Raw genomic sequence first — 23,902 nt, forward strand, 5'->3', positions numbered from 1 at the left:
GTGTAATCAATTCAAGGACTGCTGGAATCTCTGAGCCAGAGCGCACGAGGAGGACGAGGTCATCAACTTATGACTGGCAGTGAAAGGTGTGATTTCGAAAGATGAGTCCAGAGTGCTCGGCCGTCAGGCCTCAAATAAAGTGCTCTATGGTAATAGCATAGAGGATGGTAGACAGGGGGCATCCTTGCCGCCCTACCAAACGTCCATTGACTTGGACTCGTCAACTGGCACTGCTGTAAAGGACATCAAGGGAGAGAGGTGGGATGCCCATGTGGGCTACCACCGAAAACAGGAAATTGTGGCGCATTTTATTTAAGGTGCTATCGAAATATATAGGGACGACCGCTGCACAGAGTCTGCAGGTCTCTGCCATGGCGATTGAGTCGCGCCATTCTTCTGTGGCAGTCTGTATGTTGACCTGCCCCCAGGCATAGTTTTCTCTCGGGGTTACGGCACATGGGAGCATTGTCCGGACATAGACCGCCAATAAGCACTCGAAGATCTTGTAATCTGCACCAAGTAGAGTGTGTGGTCTATAGTCTGTGCCGATCAAACTCTAGGTAGTTTGTGGACTGGAATGACGATGCCTTCAACAAAAGACAGGTGGGGCTGCTTGGTCAGATGTCATCAGTTCTTGAAACATAGTCGTCTACCGTGTTGCCATGAGCCCCTGGAAGGCTTGGTAAAATTCAGTCAGTAAGCCATCATTGCTATGCGATCTTTTGACTGCACACTTATCAACTGTGTCCTCGACTTCCTCTTGTGCTACCATGACTGTTAAAGTACTCGCACCTGTGTGGGTGAGGATGTGCGTAACTTATTGCAAGATGAAGTTACCCGCTTCAGCATCAGTATCTTCTCCCCTATAAGTACGTCGGTAGTGTTCGACAAATGCGTTAACGATGCCATTCTGATTGGTCACCTGAGGGTTATGAGGCGTGACTACAGAATCGATAAGCTGTCGACGACGCCGTCTTTCGTGGGACACTATATGAAGCATGGCTGGAATTTCTAATCCCGCCGGATTGTGGTGTCACTTCCATATCACCATATCCTCACCCCCTGCAATTTGCAGCGTGCCAGTGCAATTATCCTTGCCTTTGTTCTTTGTCATTCCATCTGGTTGGCTGGGGTTGGCGGCGGAGCGTCCATACCTCGGAGGATCGCAAGTAGAAGTTGACCATGTTATGATGCCTTCAAATATCTCATTAGTGTCCTCTGGTGTGGCGCCGTCCACCACGTCAATGGTGGTCAATAGCTGGGACAGCGTCGCTCACAAGCTCCCCATGTCTCGTCGACTTGCTGGCAATAAGCTGGTTCATGCAGATGAGAAGTACTTAGTTTTCACAGCTCATAGGTGCGCCAACAGCTTATGGTGGAAGGAGGACCGTGCAGATGAAAGCGCAACGTTCGGAAATGGCCAGTTGCCAGCGTTTGGCGTCTCATATCGCAGATGTAAGATCCTGTGAGACATGTCCTGAACAGATGGCTTGCAGAAAGACTGGTAAGAAATGTATGGCTAGGATGGTCACCATGTTGGACTTCCAAGGTATCATGCGGTAGGAGGTGTTACGCAACTATTTGTAGCTCCTGGCATGTAGTATAGTGTGAAACCTGAGCTTTTGGGTGCAGAACGCAATTCAAATCTGGGCCCATTCATGCTGTTGGCTGATGCCGATGGGACTTAGACATTAATGAAATTTTTCGCCATGGCAGTGAGTGCAGTGCACTTAGCTGATGGAAGGAAGGTGATGTCGGTGACAGGAATCCCTTCACAGACGTGGATCGCGACTTTACAGGCCACAGAATCACATGCGCCAGGTGAACTTCCTGTAGGGGGGCGAAATCAACATCAGAAGCCCAGAACACCCCCTGAATGATTCAGATTTTCACTCTTGAACGGATGTTGTTGGAACTGATTGTTTCTACCGATAGGCCTAGGCCTGGCGGCGGACCGCTGGAAGCTGATCCACTGAGGCGTCAGCGGAAGGACCTGGGTGTAGCGGTGGAACGTCATTCTGCTCGCCCTCAAGGCGGTTCGGAGAAGAGTATGATTAGTGGAGCGTCGCCGACGCTGCGGAGTCCCATAACAGGTCTTGCTCCTCGACATCTTCTTCGCGCCATGCCATAGATGCGGGCACCATTGTATCGTCGATTTTATCCTCCGAAGATGGAATGATGGTTCGCGGAGTAGTTTCCATTAAATAGTTCGGCGTCCTCACAATGATTTTGGGGGACGGACGCAGGTACACCGGTGGATGTAGCCGCGCTCACATCTCCGTCGGCGGTGGCGGTTTCGTGAGCGTCGTTCGGGTCGACGGCGGCCTCGTCTTCGGCCTGCAACGTCTACTCTTGGCCGGGGACGGTTTGGCGCCTTCTCTTGCAATGTATCGGAGAACTTTGTTTCCTTCCGCGAGTTCCCGTCTCCGACGAGACGCACCGCTCTGGCAAGAAGACCCCCGTAGGGACGATGAGCGAATCGATCTTCGTCTTGTTGCCGAGGGTCGGATCAGCGACTGCAACGTCGGCACCGTCGGAGCGGGGTCGACGGCCGGCCGAGGCGGCAGACCGTCCGAGGCACCCTCCGTTGGAGTATGATTTGGCTTAGTTGTGTCGTCCGGGTGTCGTTGCGAGGCGACAGGAGAAGCGTAGCACCGTGGTTTGCGACGCGGGATAGGCATTCGGATCTAAGTTGGCTTCTTCGCCGCACCCGGAACAGGTCTGAGGCTGGCCACCCTACATAATTAGTGTTGGGCATCCTTCGATCTGTACAGAGGACAGGATGTGGCTTCAGACATCAATGGTGACCTGTAGGACGCCGTTTAGGACAGGATATGTGCGAAACTGCGTCCATTTCTTTACAGTATGGTTGGTCTGTGCCGTATGGTCGGAGTGCCGTGATGACTTCCTTTGCTGGAAGTTTGAATGGCAGTTCGAAAATACGTATCGTACGCATGCCTAATCCTACGTGGACGACGGTCACCACCCCGATATTGCCATCAGCATGACAGAAGCGGAGCCCCTTGTTGGTCTCGCGCAGGATGCTTTCACACGCAGCGTCATTAACGATTTTAACATAGTCGGTGGCGTTCATGATCGACAAGTGTATCCCTATGATGTCACGCGCCGGAATCTTGATGGTTGTTTTGGGGAAGGAGACCAGACAGCGTGGTCATTGGTCTCATCGGATTAGGGAAGGAAATCGGCCGTGCCCTTTCAGAGGAACCATCCCGGCATTTGCCTGAAGTGATTTAGGGAAATCACGGAAAACCTAAATCAGGATGGCCGGACGCGGGATTGAACCGTCGTCCTCCCGAATCGGAATCTTGACTTCATCTCCCAGAAAACACTCGACGTCGAGTGCTTTGGGTCGGGCACAGTCGTTGCAGAAAGTCAATAGGAATGTAGATTTACGGTAACGGTTCGCCGAGTATCATAGACGCTAAGCCGGCACGTAAGCAACGGCCGTCAGAATGTAAACAGTTCGAGCTCTCGCTCCGCACGCGGAAACACAAGCGTGTTCACTCTGTTGCCCTGCCAAAATCTGAGCCATCCAAGCACGACTCACAACCAACCCGCGCAACTGCACTTCCGCCAGGTACGTAGGAGAATTTATGTGAAGTTTGGAAGGCAGGAGATGAGGTATTGGAGGAAACAGAGTTATAACTCCCGTTTTACGAATTGTTCTGGGATAGCTCAGTTGGCGGAGCACTTGCCTCCGAAATACAAAAGTCCCAGGTTCGAGTCCCCGTCCGGCACACAGTTTAAACCTACCAGGAAGTTTCACTAACCTGTATAATTGCCGTTTTCGTATAATTTTTCGTTGCGAAGGTATGAACAGCAGTTCGTCTTTCTTTACATTTCATGCGGTATTTTTATTCGGTAATCCACTTTCTCTCCTCAAGAGATGTTCAGCAATGTATTTCAATGTACCATTCAAGTAAAATTGCCGTTATTAAAAACATAACACAAAGCAGACACAGGACAACGTAACTGGTCATTCAGTAGACAACCTTCAGTTGAAGGTGTGTTTGAGTAAGATTTACGACAATGAAGAGAAGATAGAAATGCTGTCCGTCCATGGAGAATGTAAGTTTGCATTTTCCTTGAGTTCCCATTTGCTTACTGCCAATTCCAGCAAGTGGACGATTTACGTAACCCTGACTGTGTACTAGTACAGAAGAGACAATTCCAGTGTTGTGTTACGTTTTTAATAATGTCATGTTACGTGAATGGTACACTATTATACGGTTTTGTGTAGGTCTTGTAGAGAGAAACTGGGGTAGCGAACAAATGAAATATAGGGTCGTGTGTAAAAAATACATACTGTTCGATGACTTGTGTCTTTTAGGACATTTTACGTGTAGCTAACCTTTTTCATTTGTTGTTTTTCTAGAAAGTCTTGGTTTCAAATGGCTCTGAGCACTATGGGACTTAACTACTGTGGTCATCAGTCCCCTAGAACTTAGAACTACTTAAACCTAACTAACCTAAGGACATCACACACATCCATGCCCGAGGCAGGATTCGAACCTGCGACCGTAGCAGTCTAGAAAGTCTTGAACGAGACTTTCTTTATCCAGCCTTGGGTACATAACTTTTTATCAAGTGAACCCCACAGCCTTTGGAACTGCTGATTTTCTCAAACACTCCCTAGTTCATGGGTGTGGTGATGGCAAGTCAACCACAATAGCGTTTGTCCGAATTGTCTTTTAATTCTGGTACATGCTCCTTGAATCAGTCCTGTGTTAAATGCTGTAGAATCGAAAGATATATCAATGTCAGGTAGCCAAAATCGGTCTGCATCCTAAATAGCTACTTAAGCCATCCGCTCAACAATGCCTTTCAAGAGAAAAGGTGTGCAAGCTAAGGCTCAAAATCTTTGCGTCACTAGAACTGTTACTCTACCTTCCGTAGTTTCAACACACCCATGGGCAACTGAGGGCAACAGTTTACTACGCCAATGCAAGACCAAATGAGGAGGCGTTTCAAAGAGAGACTCTTCGATTTACTTCAGTTAATCGCCCGGTCTCGTTAAACGAAGCTGTAAACAAGAAAATTTTTGAAACATTGTGAGCAAGACTTTTCGCAGTTGCTACAAAAGACTTTTTGGAGTTAGTATAAATGAAATACTTGCTTGTCGAACAGATAGCTGTTCTCGATCCAAGTAGACGTCAGTGCCTGTTACAGAGGTTTTAGTCCATGATTTGAACGTAATTTTTTCGTTTCTAGAGGCGAAAATTCGGCTTTTTTGCCAGTAGGGTCTGATGATGGTGGAGATGGGTCTTCCAGTAAAATTGTCTTATTGGTTTCAGCTATAGCTTTGGTAATGTTTATTTTTATATGAATCTTTATTTTAGGGTACCTTGCCCCAAAAGTAAAGATGGAACCCTTACAAAATCACTTCGCTGTCTGTCTGTCTGTCTGTCTGTCTGTCTGTCCGACTGTTAAAAACCCTTTTTCTCAGGAACGCGTTGACTCATCAAGTTGACATTTATGCCACATAGTAAGGTCTACGGTACCTTGGCGATGTAAAAAATTGAAGCTTTCAAGTCGATGAAATCAAAAGATGCGGTCATGTATGTCACATATTTTGATAAACGCAAACTCATCAAAACTTATAGCGTACTTCCCGTTGACCTGCAATCATGAAATTTGGCAAGAAGCAAGATTTCACAGTACAAGTGAAGGAAAAAATCCGAAAGTGTTAATTTGTAATTCTATCATACAAACAACATTTGTCATTTGTTATCCGACTTCAGACTTAAAAAATGGCTTAAGAATTCTGAAGTTTTGTGTGAAATGGGATGTACACGCCAAGTCGAAAACCGTATAAAAGGCTCCAACTGCCACGAATGAAAATGTAGTACCAAATGCGTTCAACAGATGGTATGCGGAACGAAATTTTCACTCTGTAGTGGAGTGTGCAGTGATATGAAACTTCCTGGGAGATTAAAACTGTATGTCGGACCAGGACTCGAAATCGGAACCCTTGCCTTCCCCGGGAAGTGCTCTACCAACGGAGCTACCCAAGCACGAGTCACGACCCTGCCTCACAGCTTTACTTCTGGCAGTACCTTGTCTCCTACCTTCCGAACTTCAGAGAAGCTCTCCTGCGAAAAAAGGAAATGCAAAGTTCCTGAGTTCGAGTCTCGGTCTGGCACACAGTTTTAATCAGCCGGGAAGTTTCATATCAGCGCAAAGTCCTCTGCAGGATGAAAATTTTATTCTGGAAACATTCCCCAAGCTATGGCAAAGCCACGTATCCGCAATATTCTTTCTTCCAGGACTGTTAGTTCTGCAAGTTTCGCAGGAGAGCTTCTGTGAAGTTTGGAAGGTAGAAGACGAGATACAGCTGTGAGGAGGGTCGTGAGTCGTGCTTGGGTAGGTCAGTTGCCAGAGCACTTGCCCGTGAAAGGCAAAGGTCCCGCGTTCAATTCTCGGTCCGGTACACAGTTTTAATCTGCCAGGAAGTTTCAGATGGTATGCAGTTTAACAGCCACCGCTGATAACCCACGAGAGGCTCTAACTTTCGTACACTTACTCTTCAGTACTAGATAAAATGGCGGAGGCAGCAGACGTTTGCAACAGTTTGAATGGAAAGAAAAGACAAATGGAAGGAGAACAGCAATGAGGAAAAGGTAAAATGGAGGAAATGAATACATAGGTAATTACCCTGTTCCTGCAAAAACTCGTCCAGTACAGGTGGTAGGTTTCATTACTGATCGCTAACCTATACCATATCTGGACATAATGTTTATTCTTGAGTTAAGAAATATATTGTTCCAGAAGATGTAAAGGACATGACACAGCAATCAAGGCAAATAAAGCTGTGTATCGTCAGTAATGTGAGTGCATGTAATTTCTTAGGTTTCAAGAAAGCAGCAGATTGCAATATACGAGGTGTGTGAGAAAAGTAATGAGACTGATAACACTGCGAGCGAACTGGCAACGAGGTGTTTTTATACTTGTGTAGACAGGTGTGTCAACTGCAGGGGTTCAGTCCGAGTTTCAGCTCCGTACAGCCATCACGTGATCTTTGAGAGCGCCATCAGTAAAGTTGTGTTTATGTTGCGTGTTACGAAAATGGAACAGCGGAGTTTAGGGCAACATTATGTCACCATGTTTTGTGTTAAACTTCGAGAATTCGGGAGTATGACCTTTGAAAAGCTGCAAACGCCTATGAGGAACATTCCTCATCAAGGACACATGTTTTTGCTGACACAGATCATTTTTGGAAGGCCGAGATCACGTTGAAGATTAACCTCGCTCAGGGAGACTCTCAAATTCAAACTTGACAGGTCAGACCAACGTTTAACAATAAGGATGATGGATGACCTATTAAACTTAACCACTTTGCCTGCACATCAGATTTTGACCGAAGCTTTACACATGCGAAAAGCCTCACAACTGAGCGGAAAGGACAACCGACGAAACGTGTGCTTTGATCTTCCTGAGAGAATCGCCAGTTACCACGGATGGTTCAGTTGTGTAATAACAGGTAATAAATCCCATATTTTTGAGTAAGACCCGGGACAAAGCGGTAAAGTGATGAGTGGCACACTCAGAAAATATCTCGAGCAAAAAAGCTCCAATGAGCGAATAATAGATCAAAATAGGCCGATTTGGTTTTTAACAGTAGGGGTATCGTGCGTAAGGAATTTGTTTCTCCAGGAAAAACTGTCAACCAAGTGTTTTACAAATATGTCCTTGAACGGCCCAGGAAAAGGGTGAATCGAATGAGACGGAATATTGCAGACCAGTGGCTGGTGCGTCATCATAACGACCCAGGCCACACAGCCACTTCCAACACGAATTTTTTTACCTCAAAAGGCGTTCCTGTTGTTTTACAGCACCCATATTCAATTGATTCCTTGTGATTTTCTTTCCTGAAATTGAAAAAGTCTTAGAAGGGCATTAGTTTGGGACTCTGGAGAACATTCAAAAGAATGTGACCGATATGTTGAAGGCCATACCAGCTGAGCCTTTCAACGCTGCTATCAGACTGGCAACAGCGACTCCGCCGGTGTATGGTGTATAGCTGCTGAAGGGAACTAGTTTGAAGGGGACAATATTGTTGTTTGAAAAAAATTAAATCTTTGGTAGATAAAAAAAAACAGTCTCATTACTTTTCTCACACATCTCATAACCATAGCGAATCCAAGCACATCCAAAGTTGAGCGACTAAAGCTAGACAAACATAAGCTACATGTCGTTAAGACTAGAAGGCCTGGGAAGGTATCTGTGTTTTGAGAAAAGGTGTACGAGTACAAATTAAGAAAATCCAACTATTCGCTCTGAATGTTACAAGTTTCACCTGTGCACAGAAGAATAAATATTTGACTGAAGTGATTCATTACATGATAAATAATGACTACATACAGTTTCACAAAAGCAGAATGAGCTTTTTTATCTTCTGGTCTGGTATTGAACTACAGCACTTACAGATTTTAATTGCATTTCAACATTCAGTAAGTTTTTATGCCATTACAGTACAATGTTTCTAATTTCCTTTGGAAACTAGATCCGTACCATGCTTAACTTCCAAGTAAAGCACATTATTAGTGCAATTATGACCATTAATTACCAAGTATACTCCCCAAATTCAGGATTTCGGCACTTGGAGCCTTTTTTATTTCAAGTCTTGAATTAAAACAGTCTCGAAAATGTTGGAATTCCTGGGACTGGTATTTCGCCAATGTCAATATCGGAAACAGACTAAAATCGGCGAGATCCTAGATTTCTGAGATCGATGAACTGTCGATATACATACTTAAGACTGTAAAGAACCCTAAGAGAGCGAGTCCTTCTCGCACCTGGCCAATCTTTTTCTTTTTTACACTTAGAGGTGAAAACCTTGTCCACACCATTCATTGACGAATTAATACGATCTTCTCTTTGTGATTTAAGAAATTCTTGATCTTCTTGTGATACGTTAGTCAGGTCAGTCATGTTTTGCCGAGAAATGTCAAGTAACTCGACGAGTTCACCTTCCCAAATGTGCCATTTCACATTTGCTTTATCCCTGTCCCTCAGTTCCTGTTTACCCACATTATGCTATTCTTTGCACAGCTTCTGTGTACCAGCAAGGATATTCTCCCTCGTCTTCACAGGAATATTTTATTTCCGCCACGCTTCCCGCAGTTTAACACTGGTAGACTTAGCAGCATCCAACAGTTTCTTTCATTTCCTTGTGGTGGTAAATAAAAAATAAAAGTACTTATTCCTTTGAACGGAGCCGAGCTCCTGGAAACTCACCACTAGACACCTTTCCTATCAGTTAAGTTCCCCCTTTTGCTTCTGGTTTTTAGGGTCAGTTACCTGCAAAAAATGAAAGAAATAGATGATTAGTTCATTAGTGCAAAACACTTCAATTGTATAAATTTCACTCTGATGATTCGGCAGTATTTGCGATTTGGTTTTTGTAATGTGTTGGTGGAATCAGGCCAAACAAATACTCCTCATACAAGTTCCAGATGACACACAGTCTCAAAGGAAAGCGTTGGTTTGTTTCCCATTAGAAACAGTTATTTTTCACATTTTACTGTCCTTGCTAATGAATAATGATGACATGAACGTCACACTAAATTGAAATGGTACCGCTTTAAGGAATAACTTTGTAAAAATCCCCTTTAAAGTCGATTTGTTTGTAACAAAAACAAAATGACACTATCTGTTGACATTGGCATTGCACGAAAGCTATGATGGCAGTAACTGTTTAGGGTAACTCCTGCTATGCATTGCAAAAACTAAATCGCAAATATCTACTGAAACACCAGAGAAAATACACGTAACGATTATTAAGCGGGACACTAAGTATGTTTATCTTCTATTATCTCTTATATGTCTAAAGCATGAGTGTATACATGTATGTCAAGGATGTCCTCCCAAACCCCTGGATCGATTTCAGCCAAATTTGGCACAGGAACAGCAGGTCTCATGAGTAGGAGCATTGTGGAATGGAGATAAGGGCAAAATATGTTTTTCAGCCTCTGGCATATCGTGTGCCCTGCACGGCAGGCGTGTTGTGTGGGAATATCAGTTTGCCAATTCGACCTGGTTTGCAGTGCAGCCTACATGTCAGGGGCAAGAAGCTGTTAACTGGGCCCTGCTATGTATACTGACCTGCATGACAGACATGTTGTGTTGTAGTATTGGCACACTTCATAGACCTATTTTGCATGCCAAGCTGTATATCAGGGGCAAGTAAATGATTTTCAAGCCCCTGATGAGTAACATGCACTGCATGACAGGTATGTTGAGGGAATAGTATTGGACTGTTGTACTGAACTGTGCTGCAAGGGCTACATGTGCCAATGAGGATGGCTGGGGATAGATTGCCATGGGAGAGGAGGAGGAGGACAGAGTGATGGGGAAGAGGAAATGAAGAGAGAGATGACAGGAAGCGAAAATGTATGTGACAGGTTGGATGTTAGAGGGATAGTTGTCAGGTGGAAAAGGATGAGGGAAAGGTGGAGATGGGAAGAGGGATGGGAAGGAAGATATGGATAAGGAAAGGGGGTAGAGGACATAGATGAAGAGAGGGAGAGGAGATATTAAAGAGACCGAGAGTGGGGCAGAGTAGGAGTAGGAGGAGGAGTAGGAGTAGGAGTAGGAGTAGGAGTAGGAGGAGGAGGAGAAGAAGCTGTGCTCAGTATACAGGGTGATCCAGTTACCCCTACTAATGTTTTATGCAACATGCGAAGTTATAGCTGGCCTTCAAAAGCCACATCTGAGATTTTGATATTCTCTCTAACAAACCACTAGTCTGTAACCGCCCAGTTAAATTGTTGGAAGCTTAGTTAGTCGGTGTCGTAATTTTGAAATGAGGCCACCATATATATGTACTTCTAACATGATGGATGTCCGGCACATAGCTCGTGTGCGCTTGAAGCGGTATTGAATACCATATTTCATGACAGGTGAATTGGTCGTCGAAGCACCATACCATGGCCCGCACGTTCACCGGATCGGACGTCCCCGGATTTCTTTCTGTGGGGAAAGTTGAAGGATATTTGCTACTGTGATCCACCAACAACTCCTGACAACATGCGTCAGCACATTGTCAATGCATGTGCGAACATTACGGAAGGCGAACTACTCGCTGTTGAGAGGAATGTCGTTACATGTATTGACAAATGCATTGAGGTTGACGGACATCATTTTGAGCATTTATTGCATTAATGTGGTATTTACAGGTAATCAGGCTGTAACAGCATGCGTTCTCAGAAATGATAAGTTCACAAAGGTACATGTATCACATTGGATCAACCGAAATAAAATGGTCAAACGTACCTACGTTCTGTATTTTAATTTAAAAAACATACCTGTTACCAACTGTTTGTCTAAAATTATGAGCGATATGTTTGAGACTATTACAGTGCCATCTATCACAAAGCGAAAACAGTGGTCCAAGTAAAACATTCATATTTCTTTACGTACTACAGAAATATGCAATAAAAATGGGGGTTCCTATTTTAAGAGGGGCTAGTGTAATTGGTTAATACAAACCATAAAAAAATGCACGGAAGTATGTTTTTTAACACAAACCTACGTTTTTTTAAATGGAACCCCGTTAGTTTTGTTAGCACCCCTGAACATATAAACAAATACATAATCAGTGCCGTTTGTTGCATTGTAAAATGTTAATTACATCCGGAGATATTGTAACCTAAAGTTGACGCTTGAGTACCACTCCTCCGCAGTTCGATCGTGTGTATCGGAGAGCACCGAATGACGTAGGGATCCAAAGGGAACGGTGATGGACCTTAGGTACAGAAGAGACTGGAACAGCACATTACGTCCACATGCTAACACCTTTTTATTGGTCTTTTTCACTGACGCACATGTACAATACCATGAGGGGTGAGGTATACGTACACACGTGGTTTCCGTTTTCAATTACGGAGTGGAATAGAGTGTGTCCCGACATGTCAGGCCAATAGATGTTCAATGTGGTGGCCATCATTTGCTGCACACAATTGCAATCTCTGCCGTAATGAGTGTCGTACTTGCCGCAGTACTGAAAGGTGGCTACACTGAGCCACTGCGCCAGAGATTGCGCCAAAGAGTACTATTAAGCCGCCTCCACAGTGCTTGTTGGGAGTTCGTAGCAGTCAGTGGTTGTCGAGAGTTCATGGCAGTCAGTGCTAGTAGAGAGCTCGTAGAAGTCAGTGGTTGTCGAGAGTTCATGGGAGTCAGTGCTTGTTAGGAGATCGGAGAGGACAGTGTGTGTTGAGAACTCATAGAGTGTGTTTGTCGAGAGCTCGTAGCAGTGTGTGCGTGGGCAGAGCTCGTGGTTGTCGTGAAGTTGGAGCGAGATGTGGTAGTAAAGAGTGTTGTTCCATGTTTTATGCAGTTATTTGATGGGAGAGATAGCAGATGTTATTGTAATGAGTGCATTTCGTCAATATATATGAAGGTAAAAACTACAATGTTCTTTTATTATTTGTGTGTCTGAAATAATGCGTCATTACAGGTTCAGTCAACAAAGCATCTGGCTTGTGTTCTTGGATTAGAGTGTAATTGTGATTCTATTGAGTAATTATGGTATTTTTACTTTCTTTAATTAATTCAGTATAAATGTTAATTAAAAATTCTTGTGTTATTGAAGAAGAACCGTGCCAGATGCGTACGTTGAGTCACACTCCCACATACAGAACAGTTACATTTGTGCTTGGATTTTGTAGGTTTTATAGTTGCTGGGGACTTAATTAATTAACTGTGTTTACGGAAATTTTCTTTCATTGTTTGTTGCAGTCAGATTGCGTAATAATACTAGTCAGGGCCAACCGTTTACGAGACTTACGTAATCGGACAGACAGCTACAAAAATTAAAAATATTTTCAATCATATATTTAATTAAGCCCCCATGCACGTGGCGACCGCTGCTTCGGATCGTCCCTTGGATTCTTCTGATTGTAAAAATAGTAGACCGTAGTATTGTTGTAGTAATTTGTAGTTTATTAATTGTAGTCTATTTTGCATGTGTAGATTTGGTAATTGGCATTCTTCTAATGGTATTTTTCAAAATTTAATTTTTATTGCCTTGTATACGCGTTTGACAAATTAGTGCAATTATTTCAATTGTTCGATTGATCGTGTTTGAGGGAGTCATTGCATTTGAATGGTATTGTTGGAGATAAAGAGTCATTGTGTGTAATTTTCGTACAGTGACGAATCTTTTGTATATTTTGTAAATGATTACGCGATCAATGAAAAAGGCAAAAATGATGAATAGTGAGAATAACGAAATTGTTGACATGGCGAACTCGCCAACACAGGACAACAGTATGATGAATAATGAAGTTGAAAACAATGTAATAAGTCGGGAAAATAGTCCGGAACCATTTCAAAATTTTTCTCAATCAGAAAATTCACAGAATCCGAGATTAACGATAGAAGATTCTGAAATAGTATCGAACACAGATAGCTTTACAGCTATGACGAAGGAAACTGGTTTTGCGGGAAATGTTAGGGGCGAAAATAATTTTGAAACAGTTACTATGGGGCAGTTGATGAGTGCTATATTAAAAATGGAAACACGGTTTGGATCTGAATTAAAAACACAGATGGGAACAATGGAAACACGAATGGAAACAATTAAAACAGAGATGGGAACTTTGCGATCTGAAATTAAAACTGAGATAGGAACAATGGAAACACGGATGGGAACAATGGAAACTCGGTTAGGGTCTGAATTTAAAACAGAGATGGGAACTTTGGAAACACGGATAGATTCACGAATAGGGACATGTTTCAAAAATATGAAAGATGAATTAAAGAAAGAAATCAGGGAAGAAGTACAACCGATTCTGAATTCTCACAATAATAGATTAATTGCAGTAGAAATCAGACAAAGGGAACAGGATAGAGAACAGGAAGAAAGAGATCGCGTGATAGTACAAAAATTTTCAGAGTTAAATTTACAACGTGCAAACGATAAGAAAGAAATATTTGAAAGAATCGAGGAATCCGTACCAAATGACAGAATAAATAATCTAACACGACAATATGAACAGTTAACTACCAAATGTGTCAATACTGAAACCCGAGTCGCGACACTTACGGAAGACGTAAACAAACAGAATGAAAAAATAGGTGACTTATCGGAAAGAGTTGAGGAAATTTCAGATAAATTGACAAATCTTAGTTTACATGGGGACAGAGATTCAGATGATACAGCCCCATTACCATTTGCAGAAACCGAAGAGTATCAGAACATAAATAAGCATGTTGAAAATCAGGGAAAATTTAATGAACGCGTGAAAAAGGAATTTGAGGCATTACGAAAGCAAGTCAAGCAGATCGAAGGTGAAATTGTAGGAAAGGACAGTAGAAGGAACTTAGAATCACAGATAGCAGAGGGGTATGAAGAAAATAATTTATTTCATTTACGAGAAGCAACAAGAGAGCGCCAGGCGTGTGAACTTGACAATAATCGACATTCGGACTGGGACAGACGCGGTAGGTCTTTGTCGCCACGAGGCGAAAACTTTGACTATAAACACTTTTTGACTGTCCGGAAATTTAAGATCTTCCGCAATTCTAAGAATGACATACATCCATGTGCATGGTTAGATCAATTTATGTACGCACTTCCACCAAATTGGCCACTAAGTCACAAACTGGAATTTATGTGTGGATATTTAGAAAACGAACCAGCGACCCGGATGCGTGCACTCATTAGAGATTGTAATAATCTAAATGATTTTTATCATGCATTTCTATCGGCATATTGGTCCGAAAACACGCAAGACAGAGTCAAACACAGTCTTATTATGCAGCGTAATTTCAAACAGTCTGAGTTCCGCACGCCGGCAGAGTACTTTGAAGACATGATTCGAAAGAATCAGTTCCTGTCCAACCCTTATAGCCCGACTGAATTAATTCGCATTTGTTTAACTAAGCTGCCACAATCCATAAGACAAATTGCTTTGGCCGGAAGATGTAAAGACGACATTGAGACTTTTAAGACTTTGTTGCAAGAACTTGAGTATGACAACGACGACGGGACCTCTTGTAACTTTTTCAGTAACAGTAATTACATTAGATTTTCAGAGAAAAGTGATAGTGGTCGGAACGGGCGTTATATGGGTAATTTTGAGAATGATAGACGTAACAGACAGGACAATAGATACCAGCCCTATGACAATAACAGACGTTCTAACAGAAATTACACAGACAATAGCGGTAATTCGTACCGGAATGATCAATCATACGGAAACAGTAATCGGTATCATCAGGACAGAAATCATTCATACAGTAATAGAAATTCTTACTACAGAAATAGTCAGGGTAGTAGATACAACAATAATTTCAGAAATGACAGTCGAAATTACACAAGAAGTAGTTATGCAGACAGACAGGAAAACAGAAATTTTAATAACAGACACAACCAAGAATTTGTATCTAACAGACAAGAGGGACCTAATTGGCATCCTCCACGTGACAGAACTTCTGAGAGACAAGTGCAAATCGTAGAAATTGATCCGCGAAATGACGCGAATACTCAAAGACGTGACGCAAACAATCGACAATGACTTGCAGCTTCGGCTTCTGGCAGCAACATAGACGGTTCAGAAAGTAATGACACTACGACTTTACACTACGTACGCCTGGAAGACATGAGAGACATTTTGTTAGATGAAAAGGAAAATAATGTAGACGCATTTTTACATCCTGTTATTGAAGTATGTGTGGGTAAGAATAAGTTCACTGCAGTTTTAGATTCTGGGAGCCCACTGAATGTCATTAGTGAATCAGTTTTTCGTATATGTGAAAGAACTATTGCTTGTCCTGTGTTACCTATTTCTAAAACTACAATTCGAGGTGCGATTTCTGGAAAAAGTGTGGAGGTCAAACAACAGACCAATTTAAATTTCATTTGTCAAGGATACGAATTTTCTGCTAATTTTATTATTGTTCCATTACTCAGTACACAAATTATATTAGGTATGGAGTTTCTTAACGCACATAAGGCAATTTTGAACTTTAAAGAAGGAAGTGTAAATTTGACTGTTGCTGGAATGCCGAAATGTTTAAAATTTTTCGAGTGTTTAACAAGATCTGAGTCAGATACAAAATGTTTAAGGTTTCTTACTTCTGATGTTTTCGTTGAGCATTATGACGACAATGTGTTCATTCATGACAATGACAATAGATACCGCGACGCGATGGATGATATAATTAATAGCGAAGAATTAATTAATGAAAAGGTTAAGAAAGCTGAAGTGCCAGATGACGTTGCAAGAGAAGAGCTGCACCACATTTTGACTTCACATGCTACAGTGTTTAGTCATCACGCAGGAACTATACAAGGCTTACAATATTTATTTAAAGTGAAAGAACACACACCATTTCGCGGGAAAACGTACGCTATTCCTTTGGCTTACAGAGACAAGGTTAAGAATGAACTTCAATACATGTTAGATCAGGGCATTATTGAGCCTGCAGTCAGTCCTTATACTAGCCCATTACACGTTGTTCTTAAAAAGGATGGATCAATTCGTCTGGTTCTGGATTCCAGACAGATAAATATCATCATCATTCCTGAAACTGACCGCCCACAAAATTTAGATGAACTTCTTCAACATTTCCATGGAATTAAAGTTTTATCCACGATTGGCAAATAGAACTCCACCCTGACTGTAGAAAATACACCGCCTTTTTAGCCTTTGGTAACTGTTACCAATTTCGGAAATTACCGTTTGGACTTACTATATCTTCAGCAGCATTCATTCGTAGCTTAAATGAAATTTTACCTGTTTATCTTCGTGACAACATTACTTCTTATGTTGACGATATTCTTATTGCGAAACGTTCTTGGAGTGAGCACAACAAAATTTTGGATTCATTATTACGTATTTTTGCACGAGTTGGCATGACAGTGAATTTGGAAAAATCTGAATTTGGTCGTTCTCAGGTGAAATTTCTCGGTCATATTATTTCTACAGAAGGTATTCTTCCTGATCAAGAGAAACTAGATGCTATTCAGTCCGCAATGACATTCTTTTTAAACGAAAATCGGTCGACAACTCCGTTTGGTTAGTTTGTATTCCTGATGAGTGGGTCAATAAATTGATTTGGTATACGCATTTCACTTATGCACACTTTGGTCCCCGAAAATGCTTTCATAAATTACGAGAAAATTGTTACTTCAGTAATATGGAAAAACGTATTCGATCTGTTCTGGCCAAATGCAAATTATGTCAAATGGCTAAGCCTCCAACGATTTCTCACAGAGCACCGTTGTTTCCTGTCATTCCAGCGAAATTAAAGGAGATGGCTGCAGTCGATTTGTTTGGTCCAGTGGTTCGTTCTACTAATGGTTTTGCGTACATTTTCGTAGCAGTGGAGTTGACGTCAAAATATGTGTGTTTTACACCTTTACGCAAAGCAACAGCTCGTTCAGTATCTAATGCTTTCATCAGACATTTTCTTAAAGAAGTTGGTCATGTTGATAAGGTTATATCAGATAATGGATCACAGTTTCGTTCTAAAATTTGGCTTCGTACTCTACAGCGTCGTAAAATTAAACCAATCTTCATTTCACTTTTTCACCCTCAATCTAATGCTTCAGAGAGATGGATGAAGGAAATCAATAAATTGTGTCGACTTTATTGTCATCAGAATCACAGAACTTGGGATCAGTATCTTCATATTTTTCAAAACATTCTGAATGAACTTCCTAATGACTCAACTTCTTTACCGCCTCTATCGATATTAAAAAACAAAGCACCGACAAATCGCATATCTGAAATCATTCCTTTTCCGCCTTCACGGAAACTGCGGCATTCTGAAGTTGTCAACCTGGCTCTGCAAAATATTGCATCTGCGGCTGCTAGAAGAGAGAAATCAGCTAGACGTCCTGGTCGTTCAAAAAAACTTTTTCAGTTGGTCAAAAGGTATTAATTAAGTCCCACCGTTTGTCTCATAAAGGAAAAGGCTTGTGTCGCAAATTTTTTCTGCTTTATAACGGTCCATATAGAATTCGCAAAATTATTCATGATAACACTGTTGAAGTAGAAACTCTTAAATCACGACACTCTAAAGGAATACATCATATATCTAACGTAAAAATTTTTGTGGAATAACATACTTTAGAGAAACTAACAGCTACATGTAAACATGCAGAGAGTACAAGGATACCGCGCTGTGTTTTGGCGGCGGCACATACTCAAAGCAACAGTGAAGTCTGCGCGCCGCACAAGGCAGTCGTTGACCGCGAACAATTGCTTCCTACGTCACGCGCCCACAGCTGATCGAGCGCTCAGTGCGAATGCACTGACAGCCGTAAACAAATACACAGTCTAATTTCTCCGACTAAATTCTGTATAAAGCTATAAGGACTTGTTGAATTGTGTTATTAACATTCAGTATTTTGCAGGATACGGTTGTATAAAATATTTAAGACCTTCAGGTAAATTCTGTGCGTGTCCGACGTTAAGACGACTTGCTATCGAGAAATTTTCAGGAAGAATGTAATTTCGAAGAAGAAACTAATAAACTAAAAAGGTAACTATTAATTGAGTTCATTTTTCAGGTAACATATTTCCACTTAGGTACGTACTTTAGACGTAATTTGCTGCTCGCGATTACGTGACTCATACTTTGTGCTAAATTTTATGTTCTATGAATTTACGTGTGAAGCGACGTGCTTGCGTACGATAACTGATTTTGACAATGATTATTAATGAACTGGGTTGTAACTTGTGTATATTATGCATCGCTTGGCTGCTATGCTTTTTCACTGATGTCATATTTTCTTATTATGTGTCTGCTGTGCTTATTTATTTAAATTATAATTGTCACCTGATTTACTGTGTTGATGTGATTATGTATGTAAGTTATACTTTTTGGATTTATCTGCTTGCGCATCCATGTTTACTTGCTAAGATGACATATGAACATTTATTTGCTCAGGCTGATATGATGCTAATGACTTGTTTATTACGTAAGATATATGTTTGCTGCTTTTTGCATGGATTACATATTTACACATTTCTGTTTTGTTGCCATAACTACTCTTTAATTTGGTGTATAGAAATGCTGATATACTGTGTATAAACATAGAGTTTAGGTCACACTATTGTATTAATTATAGATTGTTCGCTTGGCAGAGCCTCGTTGTAGGAATTGTGCTGCATCCACTTGTTGACATTCTGTTCTCTACTGGTATATTTACTCGCTATTGCAAGTTTTGCTTACGCTCAGTGCCTTATATTTTTAAGATAAGAAAATGAACTGCTATAATTCGACGAACGACATTAGTACAAGAAAGTCATACAAGTCACATGAGCTGGAGGTTTTATGGAAGCTGTATAAATTTATGCTAATAGGAAGGAAGCTAACGACATGACAGACCAAAACTAGGTGTAGACCATTGACAATTATCACACTGCATTTTCGTGAGCAATTGAAATAGGAAGTGACACTTGACACAAAAAATACTCCACATGTTTGCTTCTGCTATGATTCTTGAAGTGGTGTACACACTGTGAAATATTATGATCATTCACACTCCGTAATCGTACTTAATTACTGAGAGTTATTCGAACTAAGTCTGTTAGAGGTCAGGTATGCATTTCTTTTATTTAATGATGGACAAGGAACCAAAATGTATCTTATAATTTATAATGAGTAGAAAATTTGGGCTCAGATGAATTACACAGAGGTTGTGTGTTGACAATGTGTCTTCGGATTGTATGGGATGCTGAATTGAAGTTGCACTAGGATTTTATCTGTACTTGTTCGAGGAGACTGACTAGAGGAAAGAGTTGTTATGGAAGTGAAATGATATTGGTGCTGAGGTTTATATGTATCTACGTATTATTGAGGTATAGAGATTATATGAAGTTGATGATTATTGGAGTTTTTGTGGACAAGAGGTAAGGTAAATGATATTGATGATAAGAGTTATATGTATCGACGTATTGAAGAAGTATTAGTGACGTATTGAGATTAAGTTGATGATTATTGGAGTTTTGGTGTATAAGAGGTAAAGTAAGTGAGGAGCATATTTTTTTTGTTGGTCTTATGGAACAAGGAGGATGAAGATAGCAGACTAAAACACTAAAGTAGAAAGAAGACAGTCTATACACACACTTTGTTAAATCACCAAGCAGTATATACTTTTTTTGGAGAGAGGAAGTAATTGCATATCTTGGCTCACTGACAGTTGTTCAACAACAGTACATTTTGATCTGGCTTGGCAAACATTGGTCTTGACATCATGACTATGACGTTGACTTAACTATTGTTGACTATTATACATTGCTGCCAGTACTACTTGATACACATGATGAACATCAGATTTTGACAGAATTACATTTACACAGTTAACACTATTCAGTTACACAGTAGTACTTAATGTGGATGAAAGATGAGTGAGTGTGTTTTGTGTGTTTTCCTTTACTAATCCTACCCACCTATCTCCTAAATATTATTTTATTTGTTTGTAGTGGCTTGCACTGACACCCATAAATATTATAGGTTTACTGGTATTTGTGTATTGTAATAGTTAATAGGACAATTATCTGATATCATTTGTGTGTTTGTTATGATTTGTATGTTACTGTAAAAGCATTTGTATGTGTATTCAAACTATTGTTCATGCCTGAACTGTCTGATTAGTGAAGATAAATATTCTGAACTGTTACCTGCACTTTTCAACATGATGTGTGACATTTGGTCGTGTTTAATTTCTGCTGATGAACTGTGTGATCAGTGATTGTAAAAAAATTATGGACTGTTACTTGTACCTTTTCTACATGATTGGTGCCACTAGGACATGTTTAATTTCTGCTCATAAACTCTGATGAACAGTGTGATCAGTGCTAGTGAATTTGATGGAACTGCTTCTGCTGAGAGATGTGACTTTTTGCTGTCTGCACCTACTCAACATTGCTGGGTGCCTCTGATGGACTGCTTCTACTGAACTAATGTGACTTGTTGCTGTGTGTACCTCTTGAACTTTACTGAGTGCCACTGTTAGAACTGTTTCTACTGAAATGATGTTACTTTTTGCTGTCTGCACCTACTCAACATTGCTGGGTGCCACAGATGGACTGTTTTTACTGAAATGGTATCACTTGTTGGTGTCTGCACCTGCTCTCAACATTGCTGGGTGCAACTGATGAACTGTTTCTACTGAAATGAAGTCACTTGTTGCTGTCTGCACCTACTCAACATTGCTGGGTGCCACTGTTAGAACTGTTTCTACTGAAATGATGTTACTTCTTGCTGTCTGCACCTGCTCAACATTGCTGGGTACAACTGATCGACTGTTTCTACTGAAATGATGTCACTTGTTGGTGTCTGCACCTACTCAACATTGCTGGGTGCCTCTGATGGATTGCTTCTACTGAACTAATGTGACTTGTTGCTGGGTGTACCTGCTAAACATTGCTGGGTGCAACTGATGGACTGCTTCTACTGAAAAGATGTCACCTGTTAGTATCTTTTTTTTGTATAAACTAATCATTGAAAGCATTTTATGTGAACATTTGTATAAACTGATTTTTTGTATATTGTGTAAACTATTATGTAAAGCCACATGCATGAAAAGAAGTTGTATTGCTTACTGTATTTCATATATTAGGTTAGTGAAAGGTCAGTGCAAAGCCAAAATTTTTAACTAATTATGTGATATTTAGGTATTAATATTATCTTTATTTTTGTCTGTATTTTTCTGGACGAATTTGGTGGTATTTTCACCACCAATGCTGGCAAAAATACCATCAAATTCTGGCCTGTGGAGGAGGGGCATATGAAAGGTGGCTACACTGAGCCACTGCGCCAGAGATTGCGCCAAAGAGTACTATTAAGCCGCCTCCACAGTGCTTGTTGGGAGTTCGTAGCAGTCAGTGGTTGTCGAGAGTTCATGGCAGTCAGTGCTAGTAGAGAGCTCGTAGAAGTCAGTGGTTGTCGAGAGTTCATGGGAGTCAGTGCTTGTTAGGAGATCGGAGAGGACAGTGTGTGTTGAGAACTCATAGAGTGTGTTTGTCGAGAGCTCGTAGCAGTGTGTGCGTGGGCAGAGCTCGTGGTTGTCGTGAAGTTGGAGCGAGATGTGGTAGTAAAGAGTGTTGTTCCATGTTTTATGCAGTTATTTGATGGGAGAGATAGCAGATGTTATTGTAATGAGTGCATTTCGTCAATATATATGAAGGTAAAAACTACAATGTTCTTTTATTATTTGTGTGTCTGAAATAATGCGTCATTACAGGTTCAGTCAACAAAGCATCTGGCTTGTGTTCTTGGATTAGAGTGTAATTGTGATTCTATTGAGTAATTATGGTATTTTTACTTTCTTTAATTAATTCAGTATAAATGTTAATTAAAAATTCTTGTGTTATTGAAGAAGAACCGTGCCAGATGCGTACGTTGAGTCACACTGCCACATACAGAACAGTTACATTTGTGCTTGGATTTTGTAGGTTTTATAGTTGCTGGGGACTTAATTAATTAACTGTGTTTACGGAAATTTTCTTTCATTGTTTGTTGCAGTCAGATTGCGTAATAATACTAGTCAGGGCCAACCGTTTACGAGACTTACGTAATCGGACAGACAGCTACAAAAATTAAAAATATTTTCAATCATATATTTAATTAAGCCCCCATGCAGTACATCTGGTGTAATGTCGCCACAGGCTGCCACAATACGTTGTTTCATATCCTCTGGGGTTGTAGGCACATCACGGTACACATTCTCCTTTAACGTACCCCACAGAAAGAAGTCGATAGGTGTAAGATCAGGAGAACGGGCTGACCAATTTATGCGTCCTCCACGCCCTATGAAACGCCCGTCGAACATCCTGTCAAGGGTCAGCCTAGTGTTAATTGCGGAATGTGCAGGTGCACCATCATGCTGATACAACATACGTCGACGCGTTTCCAGTGGGACATTTTCGAGCAACGTTGGTAGATCATTCTGTGGAAACGCGATGTATGTTGCAGCTGTTTGGGCCCCTGCAATGAAGTGAGGACCAATGAGGTGGTCGCCAATGATTCCGCACCATACATTTACAGTCCACGGTCGCTGTCGCTCTACCTGTCTGAGCCAGCAAGGATTGTCCACGGACCAGTAATGCATGTTCCGTAGATTCATTGCCCCGTGGTTTGTGAAACCCGCTTCATCGGTAAACAGGTAGAACTGCAACGCATTCTCTGTTAATGCCCATTGACAGAATTGCACTCGATGATTAAAGTCATCACCATGTAATTGCTGATATAGCGACACATGAAACGGGTGAAAGCGGTGACGATGCAGTATGCGCATGACACTACTTTGACTCAGTCCACCGGCTCTCGCAATGTCCCGTGTACTCATGTGTGGGTTCATGGCAACAGCAGCTAACACACCAACTGCACCCGCTTCTCCTGTGACGGGCCTGTTACGGACCCGTTTGCGTGCTACGACCATACCTGTTGCATACAGTTGGCGGTAGATGTTTTGCAATGTGCGGCACGTTGGATGCTCTCTGTCCGGATACCGTTCTGCATACACCCTGCAGGCTTCAGCTGCATTTCGTCGACACTTGCCATAGATGAGTATCATCTCCGCCTTTTCAGAGTTCTAATATACCACGGTCACAGTTCCTACAACACTACACTATCACAGACGACTGGTAACACGGTGTACTACAGTTGGTCTGGGTGCGGAGACGAATGCAGAATAACAATAGCAGCAAGCGCTACATGCGGACACTGCGACAGCTAGACAAAACCACAACAGCGCACTACAGCCACACTCGTAAACACGGTCGTCATCGTGAACATGTCCCTGCAGATGCTGCTCGCCGACCGTGGCCCGTGTTTGTTACAACACGCAACTGAAAGTCGGAGGTTTCAAGCGTCAACTTTAGGTTACAATATCTCCTAATGTAATTAACATTTTACAATG

The 23,902-nt window shown here is 41.6% G+C and overlaps 1 protein-coding gene across 1 annotated transcript in view; it reads right to left on the minus strand.

Moving 5' to 3' along the window:
- Positions 1 to 1,033: 1,033 nt before the first annotated feature.
- The window catches only part of LOC124799041 (multiple C2 and transmembrane domain-containing protein-like), a 377,532-nt gene continuing 354,663 nt past the window's right edge, over positions 1,034 to 23,902 (minus strand). Inside the window, exon 5 of the mRNA XM_047262579.1 lies at positions 1,034 to 1,258. Coding sequence (XP_047118535.1) covers positions 1,034 to 1,258 — 225 coding nt within the window. The remainder of the gene's footprint in view (positions 1,259 to 23,902) is intronic.

This window comes from Schistocerca piceifrons, chromosome 5 (assembly GCF_021461385.2).
Source record: "Schistocerca piceifrons isolate TAMUIC-IGC-003096 chromosome 5, iqSchPice1.1, whole genome shotgun sequence".
Lineage (NCBI taxonomy): Eukaryota > Metazoa > Arthropoda > Insecta > Orthoptera > Acrididae > Schistocerca > Schistocerca piceifrons.